The 17,442-nt window shown below is 42.3% G+C and overlaps 1 protein-coding gene across 7 annotated transcripts in view; it reads left to right on the top strand.

Annotated features, from left to right (window-relative positions):
• apba2b (amyloid beta (A4) precursor protein-binding, family A, member 2b) overlaps window positions 1–17,442 on the top strand; it is a 90,960-nt gene that overhangs the window by 55,102 nt on the left and 18,416 nt on the right. For 4 of the 7 annotated variants that reach the window (XM_066701280.1, XM_066701276.1, XM_066701278.1 and 1 more), the window contains exons 2-5: window positions 6,786–7,905; window positions 13,119–13,199; window positions 14,781–14,820; window positions 15,843–15,947. In XM_066701280.1, the coding sequence (XP_066557377.1) occupies window positions 6,826–7,905; window positions 13,119–13,199; window positions 14,781–14,820; window positions 15,843–15,947 (1,306 nt within the window). In that variant the 5' untranslated portion in view covers window positions 6,786–6,825. Of the gene's footprint in view, window positions 1–2,104; window positions 2,264–6,785; window positions 7,906–13,118; window positions 13,200–14,780; window positions 14,821–15,842; window positions 15,948–17,442 lie in introns of those variants that run through there. The other 3 variants (XM_066701282.1, XM_066701281.1, XM_066701277.1) reach the window with 2 other exon arrangements.

The following is a 17,442-nucleotide window of genomic DNA, read 5'->3' as shown; positions in this document are numbered from 1 at the left end:
CTTCGGTTCAGGCACCTCCCGATCAGGCTGCATGGTGGTTCTGTCTCTGTGAACCCCAACAGCAACCAGAGATGAAAAGTCAGATTTTGTTATTAACGCTCAGTCACAAAGTAGGAATGGTCTTGGGGTTACATTTAGGTTGTTTAGAGAGCATTATTTGTAGTCCTTTAGCTACATTTTCTACTCCGTTTAGACTTCGTTATCATATTAGAGTAACATTTTGCCCTGAACTAGGATTAGGATTGGAGTCCCCAGTAAATGTGAACTACTAAGAAAAGCCTACGCTTTCCTACTGAACTGAATATAGGTTTGTATGGGCTTGGCTTGAAGTTTTGGCGTTGGCTAGGGTTGGGGTGCATGCTGTTTGGCTTAAACATGGGGCAGCAGTTCTACTGATGTAATACAGTGTTTAATCTAAGGTGCATCCTCTTGAATTTGCATTGCAGTACCACAGGTCAGAGTGAAGATGTGTTCTTAGGTCTTAGGCTTAGGCTGTATTATATGAAGATTTTAATGTTTAATACAAATTAAAAAAAGTCTATTAAATGTATAAATTGTCTTTTCATCCCTCGGTGTAACCTTGACCAATTAACCATGGAGAAGACAAAAAGTGAATGACAGTGGACTTTTCCCCCATGTTCTCTCCTCTGCTTTGATGCATGACTTAAGGTTTTTGGTGCTGCGTATGTAGTATTCCCTGATGCTCCTCCCTGCAACACACATTGTCAACAGAAGTCTTGAATCACAGCAACACCGTGGCTTACAAAGCATCTTGAGTAATGAGAAAACTAAAACATGACTCTCCAGAGCCTGACCCAGGGGGATTATTAAAATTTTTGGTTGTAAGTTGCTAAAATGTTTCCAGTTTCTTAGAAGATCGCTATATTAGCCTAGCTGCACAGTTTTGGGGTGGGCTGCTGACCTGTTAGCTTCAGATGGTAGAAAGACGAGCATAATGATCCTTGAATCCACACATCATTGGCCTGAGGCATTTGATTCAGTGTTCATCTCCAAATCCAAAAGGTGACCGGGGTTTCACTGGCACAGTGACGCTTGGACAGATAAGTCCGATTTTACTTTGAGTGAAAAAACATACAGGAGCCACTGATGACTGAAAAACAGTTTTGAAATCCTTTTGAATCTCCTGTATTTTACTACAGGAATACGCTAGAGAACTTTCCTGAGACCAGTCTGTGATCTTTGAGTGAACTATACTATCGAGATGCCTAGATTGCACTTCTTCTTGTTTTCGATCGTGGTAAGCATTTTACCTATGTATTCTCGAGTGTGTATACCATATCTATTCTTCATCCAGAAATCGTAGTACTTCTCCATCTTTCCAATGTGGTTTATGCATTACGTGACCTTTCAATTACCCTTGATATCGTATGTGGCCGCTGTATGAATTTTTAGTGCTGGTGTAGAAATAATATTAGTTTATTATTAAGTCCCTGTGTGTTCAACACAGATCAGAATGCTGATGTTATTTCCCCATCCCAGTTGTGATAAATATTTATTGTTTTTTCAATTAGGTCTTGTTGGAATTCGCGGTTGTAAATATTTATCATCTACCAGTTATCATCATCAGCTAATGTAACTGCTGGTGAAGAACAGAAGCACATGTTTAATTAATATCAAGAAACCCTTTGTTATACAGTAGCTCTCTTGAACACATAAACATTTTGCTCATAATGTGCCTCATTTCCTGCTCTCCAGGAGCGTCCTCCTTTATTTAATGCTCACACTGAGCATCCTTCCAGTAATTAGAGGCCTCGTTTCCCTTGAACAAATTACGGTTCTGGTATGCAATTGGCGATTATTAGGTCTTTGCAGAATTCATTATGGCAGTCAGATTGTAAACACTTAGTAATAAGCGTCACTGGCTTCTTCATGAGTCTGTATGCCACCTCAGGGTCTGCATTAACTAGCCATCAGCCTTTCGTTGCTGTACCTTTATGACAGGGGAAGGGGAGGATATAAACTACTGCCTGACACACTAGTCTCTGCCTTCCCCTGGCGATGGCATTGAGATGTCATTGTACCGCAGATATCCTTGTGGCTGGCTTCGATGAGGCTCCTCCTGTGTGGGCAGGGAGCTGCAGAGAGATGGGGCTGCTGCGCAGGTTGGAACTTGTTGTTTTTCCTGTTTCGGGGGTGTGTTTACAGATTAATGAAAAACTCGCCCGAGAAAATGATGCTATCTTCCTTGAGTGGACTGCACGAGGAATGTCTTTATGTTCCTCCTGCTAAATCTGCAACCGAAGTAAGTTTTTGGTCAAAATTGAAATGTGTGGAATAAATTGTCAGTGCCCTCTGAACATGCAGCTTGGCATTTTAATTGTCCTTGGTAATGCAATAACTCTGGCCACATTAGCATTGCCTTGGTGGAGTTTCGTTTATGAATTTTTAACACATGGAGGAAAAGCACAGTGATGGGGAAATCTGGAGTGATAGGTAGACAGGAGTGATGATAATTTGCTGGTGATCTAAGTGTACCCTAATGCATTTACCTACAGTAACAGGACTGGCAGCAAGCATGCCTGCAGTGAGAGATTTCTGGAAATGGTTGAGGGAAATAGGCTGTAGAAAAAAATAAAAATGTTAGCAATACTGTGATAACACATTCCTGTGAAATGCATGGCTTAGAGTTTACAATATGTCAATGCAGTGGACCATTACAGGAAATTGTAATGTGCTGGGAAATCGCATTGGGGAAAAAAAAACACAACAACCCTTCTGGTGTTTGAGTATTCCGGCTGTGATCACTATAGTGCTGATAACATAGATTGAATGTGTCCCTTGCTCCCAATTGGACAATGCAATTTGAGAGAAGCCACAGAACAGTGCAGGTCCCCCGTGAAGCTGGCACTGAGAATGATCTGTTTCTATCAATCCTTTTCACTGTTCCTCTCCCAGACTGCACCAATACACACACCCATACACAAGCACAGCCTACAAACACCATAAACCCCACAGGTGAGCAGAGGATTCTGTGCTCTGTGCTCTCTGGTCTCTGCTGTCTTGGCCCTTACGTCAGCAGCATGCGGACAGACAAAGAAGGGAGGTGACTTCTAAACATGACCACCACTGCGTTACTGTACTCCTGCGTACCTCTCGCTATGCCTCGGCAGATTTTGTCAGTAGCATACTGAAGGATAGTCCTTTTTCAAAAGTGCTAAACTGAGCTTTTTTTCAGAAGGACCGGATTTTTAGTTTTGTTAAGTGGAATAATGATGCCATAAATTTAGGGTTTTAATAATAATAATAATAATTATAATAATATGAACACATTCTGTCCAGGCAGTGCAGGAAGTGAGAATAGCAGTGGGGTCAGCTGGCTTCAGGGAGAAGGTGAGTGGTTGCCCATGGTTACTGCTAATCCCCTGTCGGCGGCCTCATGGCTGGCTGCTCCTGAGCTGTGGTGGCTGGCGCTGGACTGAGGAAAGCCTGGCGCCCAGAGTCCAGTCAGAACCCAGCAGACCTCTGTGCCTCGGGTAGTGCTCACCTGAACAATCGGAGGGACAGGGAGATATAAGGAGATTTTCAGTCGTACTGTTCAGTAGGGATTTTTTAAAACCTAAATTACAGACATCATTGAGGAAAATACAGCTAATTAAGAAAAACACAACGTAAAACTAAGTATAAACAAATATACAATATTATAATAACAAAAGTGTATGCATTCTGCAGGAATACCTGTTGTTATAGGATTTGTGTACTTGGATTTATTGTTGTTTAACCATACATTTCCAGTTTTTTTTTTTTTTTCTCATGACTCACTGTGCTCTGCTGCACTGGGTCATTAGTAAACTACGGTCTGCTATACTAAACATGCCTTAGAAACATTTATCATGGTACATCATATTATTTCGATGTCCGTCACAATATAGCACACTTGAGGTGTAGATATACCACTCACAAATAGTCACTCATTTTTTGGGCCACTGCATCTGATTTATATTTGAGCTCCTGAGCCCAGCTGAGCCACACATTTGACAGGTTTACCTCGGGCTCCCCGAGAAGAATCTCCATCCAGAGCCCTGCGCTCAGATTGACAGCAGGTGCGCCTGTCAATCAGAGAAGGACTGGTGTGGGTCTGCACAGCACAAGTCTGCTGGTTTTCCCCCACTAATGGTTATTAGCTGTGTACTTTCTGTGGTGGGATAAGCAAGCATTGTAGCACTTGAACAAAAAAAAAAAAACAAATGGGGAAAAAAAAAAAGAGGCTGTGTCGTGCCTGTCGGAGATATCGTCTGGCTGCGTTCAGATTGGCCTGTGAGGGAATGTCAACTGGTGTGAGTGATAAGGAGGAGAGAGAGACAAACAGAGTACAGATGGGCCAGGGAAATGTCTCGCTGCCTGATGCAGAGCTCTTGCAACGCACAACAGAGGCAACTGTACGGTCGCATCAGCCAATTACCCGTCCGAGATCCAGCCGCACTGGCTCCCAGGTCTGTGCTGTCATCCCACAGTGCCAAAGCCCACAGAAGGACATAACAGGTTGACACTGCATAATGCTGCTTACACTGGGCCTCCCTGACACACACTCTTCCTTGCTGTAGAAGCTTTAATTGTTAGGATCTCTCCCTGCCACACAGAGAAGAAGTAACATCACACTTCAGCTATAGCCAAAGTAGGTCAAGACCAGTCGAACTAGTTGTAAAAGTAAGTTTTTCGAGATTAAATCAGACATTCAAATCACCCAGGCAGATACAGCGAGAGCCTGTGGAAGGTATACATGCTGTTCAGAAACCGTTAAATAGAAAACGTGGATTTCCACATATTCATTGTGTTATTCTATGTGTATTTTTTTTAATCATCCCCCCGATCCTGTTCTTTGCTTAAGGTCTTCTAAGTAGTGGCTCCAGTCCTTTTCTTACATCTGGTGTTAGAAAATTTAATGATGCCACTGTGCATCTCACACGGATCTCTGTTCATGTTACTTTTGCCTGGTTTACTAGCCAAAGCCATCTGTCCAACTTGGTATTCACAGAACTTCAGTCACATATGGTGAGAATATTCCCAGTCGCTTTTTAGTTTTGAATGCCGACTTGGATGGGCTTCCCGCTTCCCTTCTGACTGGCTTTAATCTTACACTTTACTTGAACTGAATCCTGTGTTGCTAAAGGAGCAGGGATCGATAAGTACCCATGATTAATGTGGAGTTCAGCTGTCCATGAATAAATTGGTCGTAAATCATTGTGGCAAACACACCGATTGTGAATTTCACTGCAGGAAATTTCAATTAAAATATTGATTGCCTGATTGACGTTGTTTGTGGCTCAGCTTTATCATCACGTCATCTGTTATGACATTCCTCACACCTAACCACTCACTCACAGGCAGTACTGACATTCAGAACGGGCCGAAAAAAATATAATCTGTGTGTTATTACCTTGATACACTGAGCTCTTATCTTTTTACAGTAGTTGTAGATGTATTGGTTTTATAAATTATAATCTTCCCCCATTCAATTAAAAAATTCTTATATACCTTTAGAGTAAATACCTAAATGTATCTGCTTGCTTTATTTCTTTCTTTCCTTCTTTCTTTCTTTTTTAATATATAAACAGCATAGTTTTGTCCTTTTTAAAAGCAATCTTTTTCTATGTTGGTACTTCTAAAATCCAGTTTTCAGTTTTGGTTATATTTTGCTGTTCGATACTGCATAATTCAAGCAGCATTTGTTTGCCGGCTGCATTCCTTGCATTCCAATTTTGTAATTTTCTCTACAGGAGTAAGTGCAGGCAGTTTCTGAAGAAGACAAGGAGATAAATCCAATGTTTCCAGTTAGGAAGTGACTAATTTAAGTTGGTGACAGTAATTCTGTTAAATTCAACAGTGATTGATTTTATCATGCCAGAGAGAGCAGAAGCAATGGGCAGATACTTTAATAGCAGCATAATTCCACACAACAACTCATCTTGCAAGTTTTACAACTTTTAGTAAATATTTCATTTAAGATAAATATTTCTGCGCTGCCATGTGCCCAGCTAGTTTATGGGGAGTGTACATTAATTAAATAAATGCATGTTTGGTACCAATGTCTCAGTAGAATCTGACAGTAATTGCGCAGTTTGTGACGTTTCTAATGCAGCATGAATGTGCCAGTAACCACAGTCAAGATGTGGGTAAAGTTCATGTGAAAATAGAAATGTTCAACAGCCTGATTTAATTATTTGACGCTGAAAAAGCGATCCCAGTCCCAGGGTGTGGGAGAGATGGGTTGTTTTCTTAGAAAATCAATGCGAGTCTCTAGTGTTACTGAGGAGCGTGGATGCTTCTACATAATGAAATTCGTATTAATCCGCAGAAACAATTAGTGCAGTCCTTATGCAAGGAGCCATTCTGTGCCTGCCTGCTGCATGTGCTGAGTCGTTTACACTAAACAACTTTGATGGATAGCAAATTGGAGCAGCACATTTTCAGGACAAATTCTGCATCCGTTTTCTTTAAGTGAAATTAAATGAAGTGATACAGCACTTTGCCAGAAATAGCACTGGTGTTCCAGGTACTTACAAAGTGTGTGTGGGTATTCATGGTGCATTCTTGCATAACTCTTTTATTTAAATAACATCTTGTCGTTGGCAAATCCCTATAAAATATCTTGCTGATGAAAATGAACAAAACGACAATCATCCAGTTGCTCATTTTCTACCCAACACTAGTTTCTGAATTTGAATCTTAAAGCGTCATTCCTTTCTGTGTCTAGGATGGGGATTATCTCTCTCTCATATTCCTGGAGACAAACTGTACAAATCTCTTCTGTTTCTGTTTTTTGACAGAAAGTAGCTGTGCGATGAATGGCATGTAAGCGAGTAGCACATGGCGCACAGAAAAAGGCAAGGGACAACCAGCGGCATGGCGGAGCCCAGAGCACGCCCTCTGCCTGCAGCCATCCCCCCCCTGGAGCCAGAGGAGGAACCTGAGCTGGAGGAGCTGAGGGAGCCGGGGGTCCAGGAGGGGCCGGGAGTGGTGCAGCACTCGTTTCACATCGAGGACCCTGAACTGAAGGACAGCCGCCCACCCACCCCCGAGCCCCCGGACCAGGACTGCCAGGACCAGAGTGGAGATGGTGACTCCAGCTCGGACTATGTGAACAACACATCAGAGGAGGAGGACTACGATGAGGGGCTGCCGGAGGAGGACGAAGGCGTCACCTACTACATCCGCTACTGCCCGGAGGATGACAGCTACCTGGAGGGCATGGACTGTAATGACAGGGACTACATCCCGCACCCTGAGGCTCCAGGTGACACAGACGAGTGCCAGGAGGCTGTGGAGGAGTGGGCTGAGTCCGAGGGGCAGTGTCTGTCCCTGGAGGCAGACAGGGATGATGAGCAGGCCTACGAGGAGCACCTGGAGCAGCCCCTGGATGACCATGCCATCCCTGCCGCCTCCCTGCAGCCTCCGCTCCTGGGAGAGGAAGAGGAGGAGGATGTAGAAGAGGAGGAGGAAGATGAGGATGATGAAGGAGAGGAGAGCGAGGAGTACTGCCCTGCTGAGGAGCCGTACCCTCAGGACTATTACGCCCCAGAGGCCAATGGGAATTCGGTCAGGGCGTCCCCTTACCGGACCCGCAAGGGGGGCGATGGGGAGGGCGGTGAGGACCAGGAGGAGGACATTGACCAGATTGTGGCCGAAATCAAGATGAGCATGAGTATGGGCAGCCTGAGCAGCGCCACCGACCCGAGCCCCGAGGAGCCAGGCGTGGACGGGGTGCCAAAGGACTTCCAGGACGCTGCTGTCAAGGCTGACCCCGCCCCCTGCGCCGGCAATCGCCACGAAGGGAGGCCCAAGTCGCTGAACATCCCCACCTCCACCCGGCACAATGCGGAGGTGCAGCGGGGCTTCAAAGTGCGTGCCCGGACTCCCGAGGAGCGGCAGAAGTGGGCTCAGGAGCAGGTGGGAAAGAGATTTTGCTCTTCTAATCTTGGGTCTGTGGTTGTGTCAGATTTAACTTTTTTCATTTAATTTAAAGCATTAATAATAATGCAGCTATTAATTCTGGATTTTCTAATATTGGTTATTAATCTCCTATAATGTGGGACTGATCATTATTATTTTATCCAAGAGCACTAGATATATTCTTGACATAAGGTCCCAGGGTGTTACTATAAGGTCAAAGAATAATTTCTGGGCATACCCTCTTCAGTCTACAGACCTTAATTTCATGATCAATATAATCTATAGATTTTTTGAGGTATGCCACACAGTACACCCAAGAGAAAAAATCCCATTTGCATTATTTATCAGCACAATGTTATATCTTCTTATATTTGAAATGGGAGGGAGATAATTTATTAATTGTGTTACATTTCACTCCTTACACCTTTAGTGAGTTATAACTTAACGTTAGGAGATCGAATGCATCTTCCAGCCCTTCGCCCATTACCCCAGTGCATGATTTTAATCTGCACCTAATCAGTTCGACAAGGATAATTCTGCGTCATTCTCCGGTCTGATACATTATGGAACCTCTTAAAGAAAATCGCAAGGTAGAGAGAGCAGATATTTAAGCTGATTGCTCTCAGAGTTGAATTAGCTGTAGGGCTGAAATGACATTTCGGTTTGACCCCGTCTAAATTTGTCAGCGGACTCCAGAAATCTCACATGGGAGCCAGGCGTTCTGTTTTTTTTTTTTTTTTTTTTTTTTCTTTTTCTGTTTTTGGGAATGCTTTTCCTGCCACTGCTGACTTGTATTCGTCCAAGCTAGGCTTTTCTACACAACCCAGTAAACAAAGGAGTGACTCAACACATAATCCTGTCAAAATATCAGCTGTGAAATCACCCCAAACCCCGTGTAATTTCACTTCCAGGGGGTGCGTAGGCCCATGCTGTGTCTAAGCATCCTCAAATCAAAAATAGTACAGAGGCTGTGAAGATGTAATGCAGTACAAACTATTCTAGGATCCTAAGGTTTTGCTCCGTAAGGCATCATGGTTTTGCAGTACATTATTTTGGCATTCGGCACTGAGAATGCAGCTGCACTTAAAAACCTTGTCTCCTCTAGATCTGTATTAGCCTGATGGAAAAAAAACTGTCACTGTACTAATCCAGTATGTTTAATTGGGTAAATTCTAATTCCAAGGCAATCAATAATTGGTCTTCGCATTTTAAACAGGATTTATGCTAGAGAAATAATTACTGGTCTCTCGACAGATTATTATTAATATAATATAATAATAATAATATTATTATTATTTTAAATATTTGTGCATTCAACCAATCTATACCCCCAGGATCCCCCACTCCACACAACATAACTCAGAGCCTGGTTGTCTAATCTATTTGCATCCGCTCCCTGTTAGTCTTCACTTCTCATTACTCTGAATAGTGCAATGTTTCTGCATAAACAGATGGCAAGGTGAGGAAACGGATAATTCCTACTGATTCCTGGATATTCCTCTTGCTCTACACCTGTTCTGTGAAGTGGGTGTGTATTCAAAGCTATCGCAGGGAAAACACAAACAAGACATGCCTTCAGAGTTGCAGCGTTATCTAAATTCAGCTGTGAAGCTTCGTTTTGCCCCCAAATCAGTTAATGGTTGCGCTTCCCATAGGCCCTACAGGAAATCTAAGCCATGAAAACGTACAATTCGTCATCTTTGGGGTTTTTTTCCCTTCCGTTTCTGTTCTGTACTGTTGCTGATCCATGATATCAAAATGCACAATTCCCTTGCTGAGCAAAAAGCTTCTGAAGTAATATTTAAGACTTGATGACATTGGGGATGATATCAATGTTGCACATGGCTGAGTGCTTCACTGCTGGGCGTTACAGTTCTCAGCTAGGCTGGTCTGCCCCCCTGTACACTCCCCAGATATCTGCTCATAGATGTTTTTTTCATAAGCTTTCTGCTGGAGTAATCACCTGGCATGACACCCACCAATCAAAGCAGAAATAACTAGAGGATCACGCAAGAGACCTACGATATGATCTACAACTGGAAATAAGTTCTTGGAGTCCTTATTTGTAAGGTCTAATTAATGTATCTCTTTTGCTTATTTGAGCAGAAACTCTTGAAGATACTGAGCATCAATAAACTATACGATCATAATTGTAGACAGCATGGCAAACCATATTGTCATTCATTGGTTCAGTGAAAATGAGATCGGAGGTTATGGGTGATTCTTCTGCATTTGTCAGCAAGGCACTCAATAAATATGCTATTAGGATTGATCGGCTGGGGTATATGAAATGCTCAATAACATAATTAAGAACTCTGTAAAGGCTGAATAACAGAAGGGTATATAATACCAGAAGACAGAAATATTGGACATGCATCCTTTAAAATATTTATCAGGAGCCTCACGCCGATGTAGTTTTACATCAGACATGAATTTACATGAATTCCCAAACAGCTCTCCGCATGAAAACAGAGACGCCGAGTGTGTGCCTGACAGACTACCTCTCAGGATTATTGCTGGTGTTAAAAATTGTATATGTGTAGGCTATATCTATCCATCCATAAAGGGAAGTTTAATTATTTTTTAAATATAAATTAATATAATTGAAGAGATGGATGAATCTGAAATGATGTGACCCTTACCCCTCATGAGAAAATCCTGCGACTTTGTTTAATTAGACACTGAAGGATGCAGTAAATCACATGAGAACATATCAGCATGGCTTTCGATAGCTAGGTTCAGGTTTCAGGCCTCGTTGGCACGGTGTTTGATCTTACCTTCGTAGATACTTATGGCTTTAGGTGAGTTCAGGATTAAACCATGTTATCTTTACAATACGTGAAAATAAACTGGATGAGCACAGTGGATACAGAGGTTTGTGGAAGAATCTCATGGTGATATGGGTTTCTGACGAGAATGACATTTTTGGGGTTGGCAATGGTAAAGGCAAAAAGGGAACTCTTGGCTTTCCTGTCATTTTCCCAGAAAAGGCTTATACACCCTCTCTACAACTGCCGCCCATCCCTGTCCATGTCCTGAGAGTCTTCCTTCTTGGCTAACCATCCTGTAGCACAGGTGTGCCATCTTAAGAGCTGCGCTGACCTCACTGAGGAGACATCTGAGCGGATGGTGCGGAGTGTGCTTAGAGAGCCAGCTGAATCCCTGACGGGGCAAAATCACTCTCTGGACTCTCAGCACTGCCTGGCTCCCGCCTGGCGCAGTTGTACACATTTTTATTCTTTTTTTTGTGTGTGTGCAAATGGCTCCCAGTCATTGTTGTTTACTCATGTGATTTTCTTGAGCTGGGCCTAGTGTTCAGTCCTCTTCTCTGAAGTGTCTTCCTGGCTGAGGCAAAGCAGTGAGAGATTAGTGATGTACAATCTGTTATGTTAAAAAGAAAAGAAAAAAAGCAGAGCAGCAAATCCTAATCTTTTGCGGTTGCTTTTTGTTTGATATGCATGAATCCAATATATCTAGCTTATATGCCCTTGGAAGATTTCCCATTTCACCTTTTGGCTTCCATTTCTCATAATTGCTAACCAGCAATATTCTTAAAATATATATACACCGATCAGCCATAACATTATGACCACCTGTCTAATATTGTGTTGGTCCCCCTTTTGCTGCCCAAACAGCCCTGACCCATCGAGGCATGGACTGCACTAGACCTCTGAAGGTGTGCTGTGGTATCTGGCACCAAGACGTTAGCAGCAGATCCTTTAAGTCCTGTAAGTTGCAAGGTGGAGCCTCCATGGATCGGACTTGTTTGTCCAGCACATCCCACAGATACTCGATTGGATTGAGATCTGGGGAATTTGGAGGCCAAGTCAACACCTTGAACTTGTGATTCATCAGACCAGGCCACCTTCTTCCATTGCTCTGTGGTCCAGTTCTGATGCTCACGTGCCCATTGTAGGCGCTTTCGGCAGTGGACAGGGGTCAGCATGGGCACCCTGACTGGTCTGCAGCTACACAGCCCCATACGCAACAAACTGCGCTGCACTGTGTGTTCTGACACCTTTCTATCAGAACCAGTATTCACTTTTTCAGCAATTTGAGCTACAGTAGGTCGTCTGTTGGATCGGACCACACGGGCCAGCCTTCGCTCCCCACGTGCATCAATGAGCCTTGGCCGCCCATGACCCTGTCACCGGTTCTCCGCTTTTCCTTCCTTGGACCACTTTTGATAGGTACTGACCACTGCAGACCGGGAACACCCCACAAGAGCTGCAGTTTTGGAGATGCTCTGACCCAGTCGTCTAGCCATCACAATTTGGCCCTTGTCAAAGTCGCCCAGATCCTTACGCTTGCCCATTTTTCTTGCTTCTAACACATCAACTTTGAGCACAAAATGTTCACTTGCTGTCTAATATATCCCACCCACTGACAGGTGCCATGATAACGAGATTATCAGTGTTATTCACTTCACCTGTCAGTGGTCATAATGTTATGGCTGATCGGTGTATATATATTTGTTTGATAGGTTCGTCACATAAACATCATCTTAACATGACAAAACATGGCGTATATTCCGCCTATGTAAAGACTTCATCTCTCCGAATGTCTGAATTTCATCTCCTGCATTTTCTGCAGGCTTTATCATTCCTGTGAGTGAATGAGATGCAGGTCTGTGCTCATATAATCATTCCAGAACATGTGAAAAAGGGAGTCCCTTAATGCACAAGGTTATTCAAGCACACTGTGAATCAAACTGAGCATATCTCTCAGGCCCAGCGCCAGTGGAATACCTCGGCAAGGTCTATCTCCCTATATTAGCAATACAGAATTACTTTGCTTCAGCATTTTGATTTAAATAAAATATAAAAAAACTTCAGGAGTAGGGACTGCTCTTGATATTTTCCCTGCAGCAATATCATCCTACTTCATCCATCATTCATTCAGATCAACCCATAAGAGGAGGATGTGATCTCAAGTACCCTGGCTGAGCTGAGCATGCTGCACCCCCCACACTGCTCAGTCTCCTCCCCCACGTTCAGGTGTCCTTTGCTCAGCTGTTTCCTTGTCTCTTACTACAGGCTGGGGTCAAAAAAGGAAGGGTGCGGGGAGTTAATTAAACTTGGTCTTCCATTTTTTTTTTTTTTATCTTAATCTTTTATTTTTGTTTTATTTTGAAGAAAATACCTTTTTCCATGACTAATTTCCCGGTCTCACCTTTGTGTGTATTTATCCACTCTTTTAATTGAATGCAGGTGTCCAGTAATGCAGAACAGCCCAGAAAACAGCAGCGATCAGATCTTAACGGTCCTGCTGAAAATAACAACATCCCAGAGGTGAGTGGTACTTGTCTGCTGTATGTTAAGCACAAACTGTAACTGGTAACATATGGGTTTGAAATCCCTCCCTAGCTCTTGCCATCCCTCATTCTGACTGCAGTGTCCTCTCTAACCTTAGGAAGGTCTGAGCATTGTTGTTGTTTTTCAGGGTAGAGAAATACCCATCAGAACCACTGGTGTTTCTCTTGTTCAGACAAAAACATTTTGTTTTCATTTTGTTTTTAGTTTTATTAAATATATTCTAGTGGTCCCAGAAAATACTTCCCTGTTGATTGAATGTCCTAAAAATAAAGGTAAAAAAAAGAAAAATCTAATTTAAATCCTTCGCTTAGAAAGTTTATGGATACAATAAATATGGGGCAAGACCTTTATGACCGAGTTCAAAAACTGCACTGCTTTAACAAAAACAAAGTTTTATCTTTAGTAAAATCTGATTTGAATCTCTAGAGGAAGTTAACCCCATAAGTGGTGTGACTGAAGCTGCCTCCTCGTAACAAATATTTTCTGGTCCGAGGTCTATTGAAAATGCTGGCGCAGCGAACGCCATCGATCCGAACAAGAATTGAACCCTTTCCTCAGAATGGAGACTAATTAAGGAGTCTTGGCAGGAATGCCTTCTGCTGCCATAGGCTAAGCATGCCCTTTTATATGCAGCAACGGGTTTATGTCCCAGCTCCTTGTTTGTGTACATGACATCTAATTAAAATAATTGATCAGGCTCAGGGGGATCTTCTGCTGGGGTCTGATGGATTAGCAGGCAGTCTTTCTCGATATGAACTTTCCACTTGTCAAAAGGGTGACGTCCCACTTAGATTATTTCAGAGCAATAAATGCTTGTCTCCTTCTTTGCCCTTCAAAGCCAGCTATAATTAGGCTTCACTTTCTTTTTCTTATTGCCTTGATTGCACTGCTTTTACATCCTCTAAGGTACAACCATTATGGACTGTAAACTTGCCCAGTGATGTTGCAGTTTCCATAGGCCTGACCTGGTGGTGCCAAGCATTTTCTCAGAATAGTGATTTCCCCTCCGTATTCCTCCTTTACCATTAATTATCTGTGCTCTACCACACTTTTCTGTACTCTTGCCATTGCGTATCAAATTCAACAGAAGCAGTAAGAAGTGGAAATGTTTTTTTATTTTTATTTTATTTTTTAATGACTTAAAACAAGGGAACCAATGTACTATGCTGGGCGAAGTGTCTGTGTTAGAAATGTATTCGGCATGTTTTGAATCTCCTTGTTGTCACAATGACATCACATGGTGTTCAGGTTACCCAGGTTAAACAGGTATACTTTTAATTGAAGTCTGCTGGCCATGCTTTTTTATATCATTAAATCAAAAAGATTTTAAACTTCTATTTGTGTTCATTTTTATTTTTAGCCTTGTTTCAGTTGGCAAATGAATGCATATCTTCCACAAAAAGACAGCAGCAGTGCTTAGATATGGCTTATGCAGTAGGAAGAAGTTGCTGGAGTTTTAGCTTTTTCTTCTATATAACAAAATTGATAAGTATGCATATTTCATTAGAAAAATATCTCTGGAGCATTCCAAGATCAATCTTAACTTATGTTTTGCAGCAAACAAAGAAGACGGCCTCTTTCCCTAGCTTTGTGGATGGTAAGTCATTGCTTTCTTCTTTGTAAAGTAAAGTTGTTGTTTTTTTCTGCACGATAATTTGTACAGGGAGTTTAAATCTTTTCAGAGAGCAGAGAAGAATACAAAAGACAAAAATGCACATGGCATATAAGAAGCTTAAAACTACAAGGTTGAGGACTATAGTTTGTGCATGAAACAAATTAATATATTACACCAAAGTAATTTTTATAGTGTTTGAATGGGAGTTGAAATGTGTATCTTTTTTCAAGGACTTCCAGAATTTGTTAAGCTAAATAAATAGTGACAGCAGGGGGGGGATAACAAATAACAGAGAACAGACGCACACTGTTGCCATCTGAAGGTCTAGCCGTCTCCAGAGGTTTATTGTTTTGGTTTTGATGAAAGACCATTTTTCGGTTATCTCCTCGTTACAGTGGATCTGCCAGTAGTGTTCATCCCGTAGCTGTGGATAGATGATGTTGAAACACAACAATAATGTCCCTGTTAAGATAGCAGTCAAGATAGATGTGTTTTAATTGCTGCTTGGGTAGCAGCAGAACTGTTGTATTTGTGAAGACCACAGAATATTAATCACAGTCATGCATCGAACACAGACTTTCTTAAAATTATTTGTGCATTTCTTTGTTTCATTATTTCTTTATTCAGTTTGTAAGCTCGCAAGTTGTATTTACCTCCAGTTTGCAAGTGAAACGGTGGTGTAGTAAGACACTGGATCATCCTTTTCATCCATAAGTTGGTAAAAAATCAAAAAATAGAACAAAAGAAGAAAATGAAAACCTGCTCAGTGTTGTACTGCAGGCTTAAAGCAAAATTCAAGGATCTCGTCTATACGTGTTTAGACACTGTGAACCCAAGAGTTGAGCTAAAACTGCTGAGTTTTATATTTAAAACAGGAAAGCTTTCACACACAACAGCAACAGACAGCTCAGCTGTGCCTACTGGAGGTGATTACAATTCGAGGAACAGGAATGTTGATTTCCCCATCTTCTCCCCTGCAAACCCATGTGTTTCTCTGTATGTAGATAACAGTATAGTAGGTGAGTGGCTGGGCACGGACCTGCACCCAGGGCTTCCTCCTCCCCTGTCCTCATCTCTGACCACCCGAACACACAGCCTCCATTTGGAAAGTAGGAGCCGTTCATCTCCACAGTAATTCCAGCCCCCTGCTGCCCCTAGTCATGATCCCCGCACTAACACTTACTCACGTTGCCCCCTCTCCTGCTTCCTCCCTCCTGCCTTCTCTGGGACTGGTGTTCCTTAGAGATACATTAATAAATGCAACATTTCAGCAAAGGCTGTGCGCATGTGTGTGCGTGCGTGAGTGTGTGCATGCATGTGTGTTTACGTGAGTGCTTCTGCATGTGTGTACCTGCGTGTGTGTGTGTGCGCGTGCGTGTGCCTGTGTGTGCATATAGTAAAAAAATAATAATAATAATCCTTTTATGCTATAATAGATTATATTTTTACTTACAGATTGAGAGTGCCTTAAATATTCACGATTTCAGACTCTTTCCTTAGTGAGAGAATATTGCATTTTAGTTCACTCATCTGATATGGGCATGTGTGTTAACGTTTTTAAAAATATAAATTAGTGATAGTGATAATTGCAACATTAATAAGAGTTTTTTCTTCAAATGTGGCATAATGTATGTTTAATTTATGTTTTGTGAGACTGGGACACCAGCACAGTCCGGTTTTGTTTTTTTGTTTTTTTTTGCAAGAGAGATGACTAAAGTGTGCCTGACCTTGTCCTTAACAGTCTTCCTCCGTCTCCTCCCTTTGTTTCCTGGAGTATCATTTTTCTGTTTGCAGCAGTCTGCAGTTCATTATATCTCCCATAGCCTCATGTATAAATTGTAACATTGTAGGAGGAGAACAATTTGGCCAGCAGGCCAACACTACACTTCCCAGAAACCCTGGGATTATGAATCACTGTGGCAGAGCACCTGTCCAGCACAACTCCTATGATTGGCCAGTGCCTGTATAAAAGCAGGAAGCAGGCACACTGTTTCTGTCAGTTTCCTGAGGCCCTGCTTATTTCAAGAGTACAGCACTGTGTCAACCCTCCCATGGTCTTAGGAACTGTGGGGAGATCTAAAGGGACTTAGATAATATTCAATTGTGGGCCGACACCTGGCAGATGAAATTCAATGTGGACAAGTACAAGGTATTACATGCAGGTAACAAAAATGTCCACTATAATTACACTATGGGAGGAATAGAACTAGATGAAGTAACGCATGAGAAAGACCTAGGAGTCTATGTGGATGCATCACATTCTCCATCCAAACAATGTGGGGAAGCAATAAAAAGGCAAAACGATTGTTAGGGTATATTGTCAAAAGTGTAGAATTTCAAACAAGGGCAGTGATGTTCAGACTGTACAATGCACTAGTTAGAGCTCATCTGGATACTGTGGACAGTTCTGGGCTCCACACTTCAAGAAAGATATCGCTGCTCTAGAGGCAGTTCAGAGGAGAGCAACCAGACTTATTCCAGGTCTGAAGGGAATGTCCTACTGAGAGACTGAGGGACCTGAACCTTTTCACCCTGGAACAGAGGAGACTACGTGGGGACTTGATCCAAGTCTTCAAAATCATGAAAGACATCGACCACATCAAA

This window comes from Amia ocellicauda, chromosome 4, assembly GCF_036373705.1.
Source record: "Amia ocellicauda isolate fAmiCal2 chromosome 4, fAmiCal2.hap1, whole genome shotgun sequence".
NCBI lineage: Eukaryota > Metazoa > Chordata > Actinopteri > Amiiformes > Amiidae > Amia > Amia ocellicauda.
Note: the sequence above shows the minus strand (reverse complement) of the source record. Positions and strands in the feature narration are given on the sequence as shown.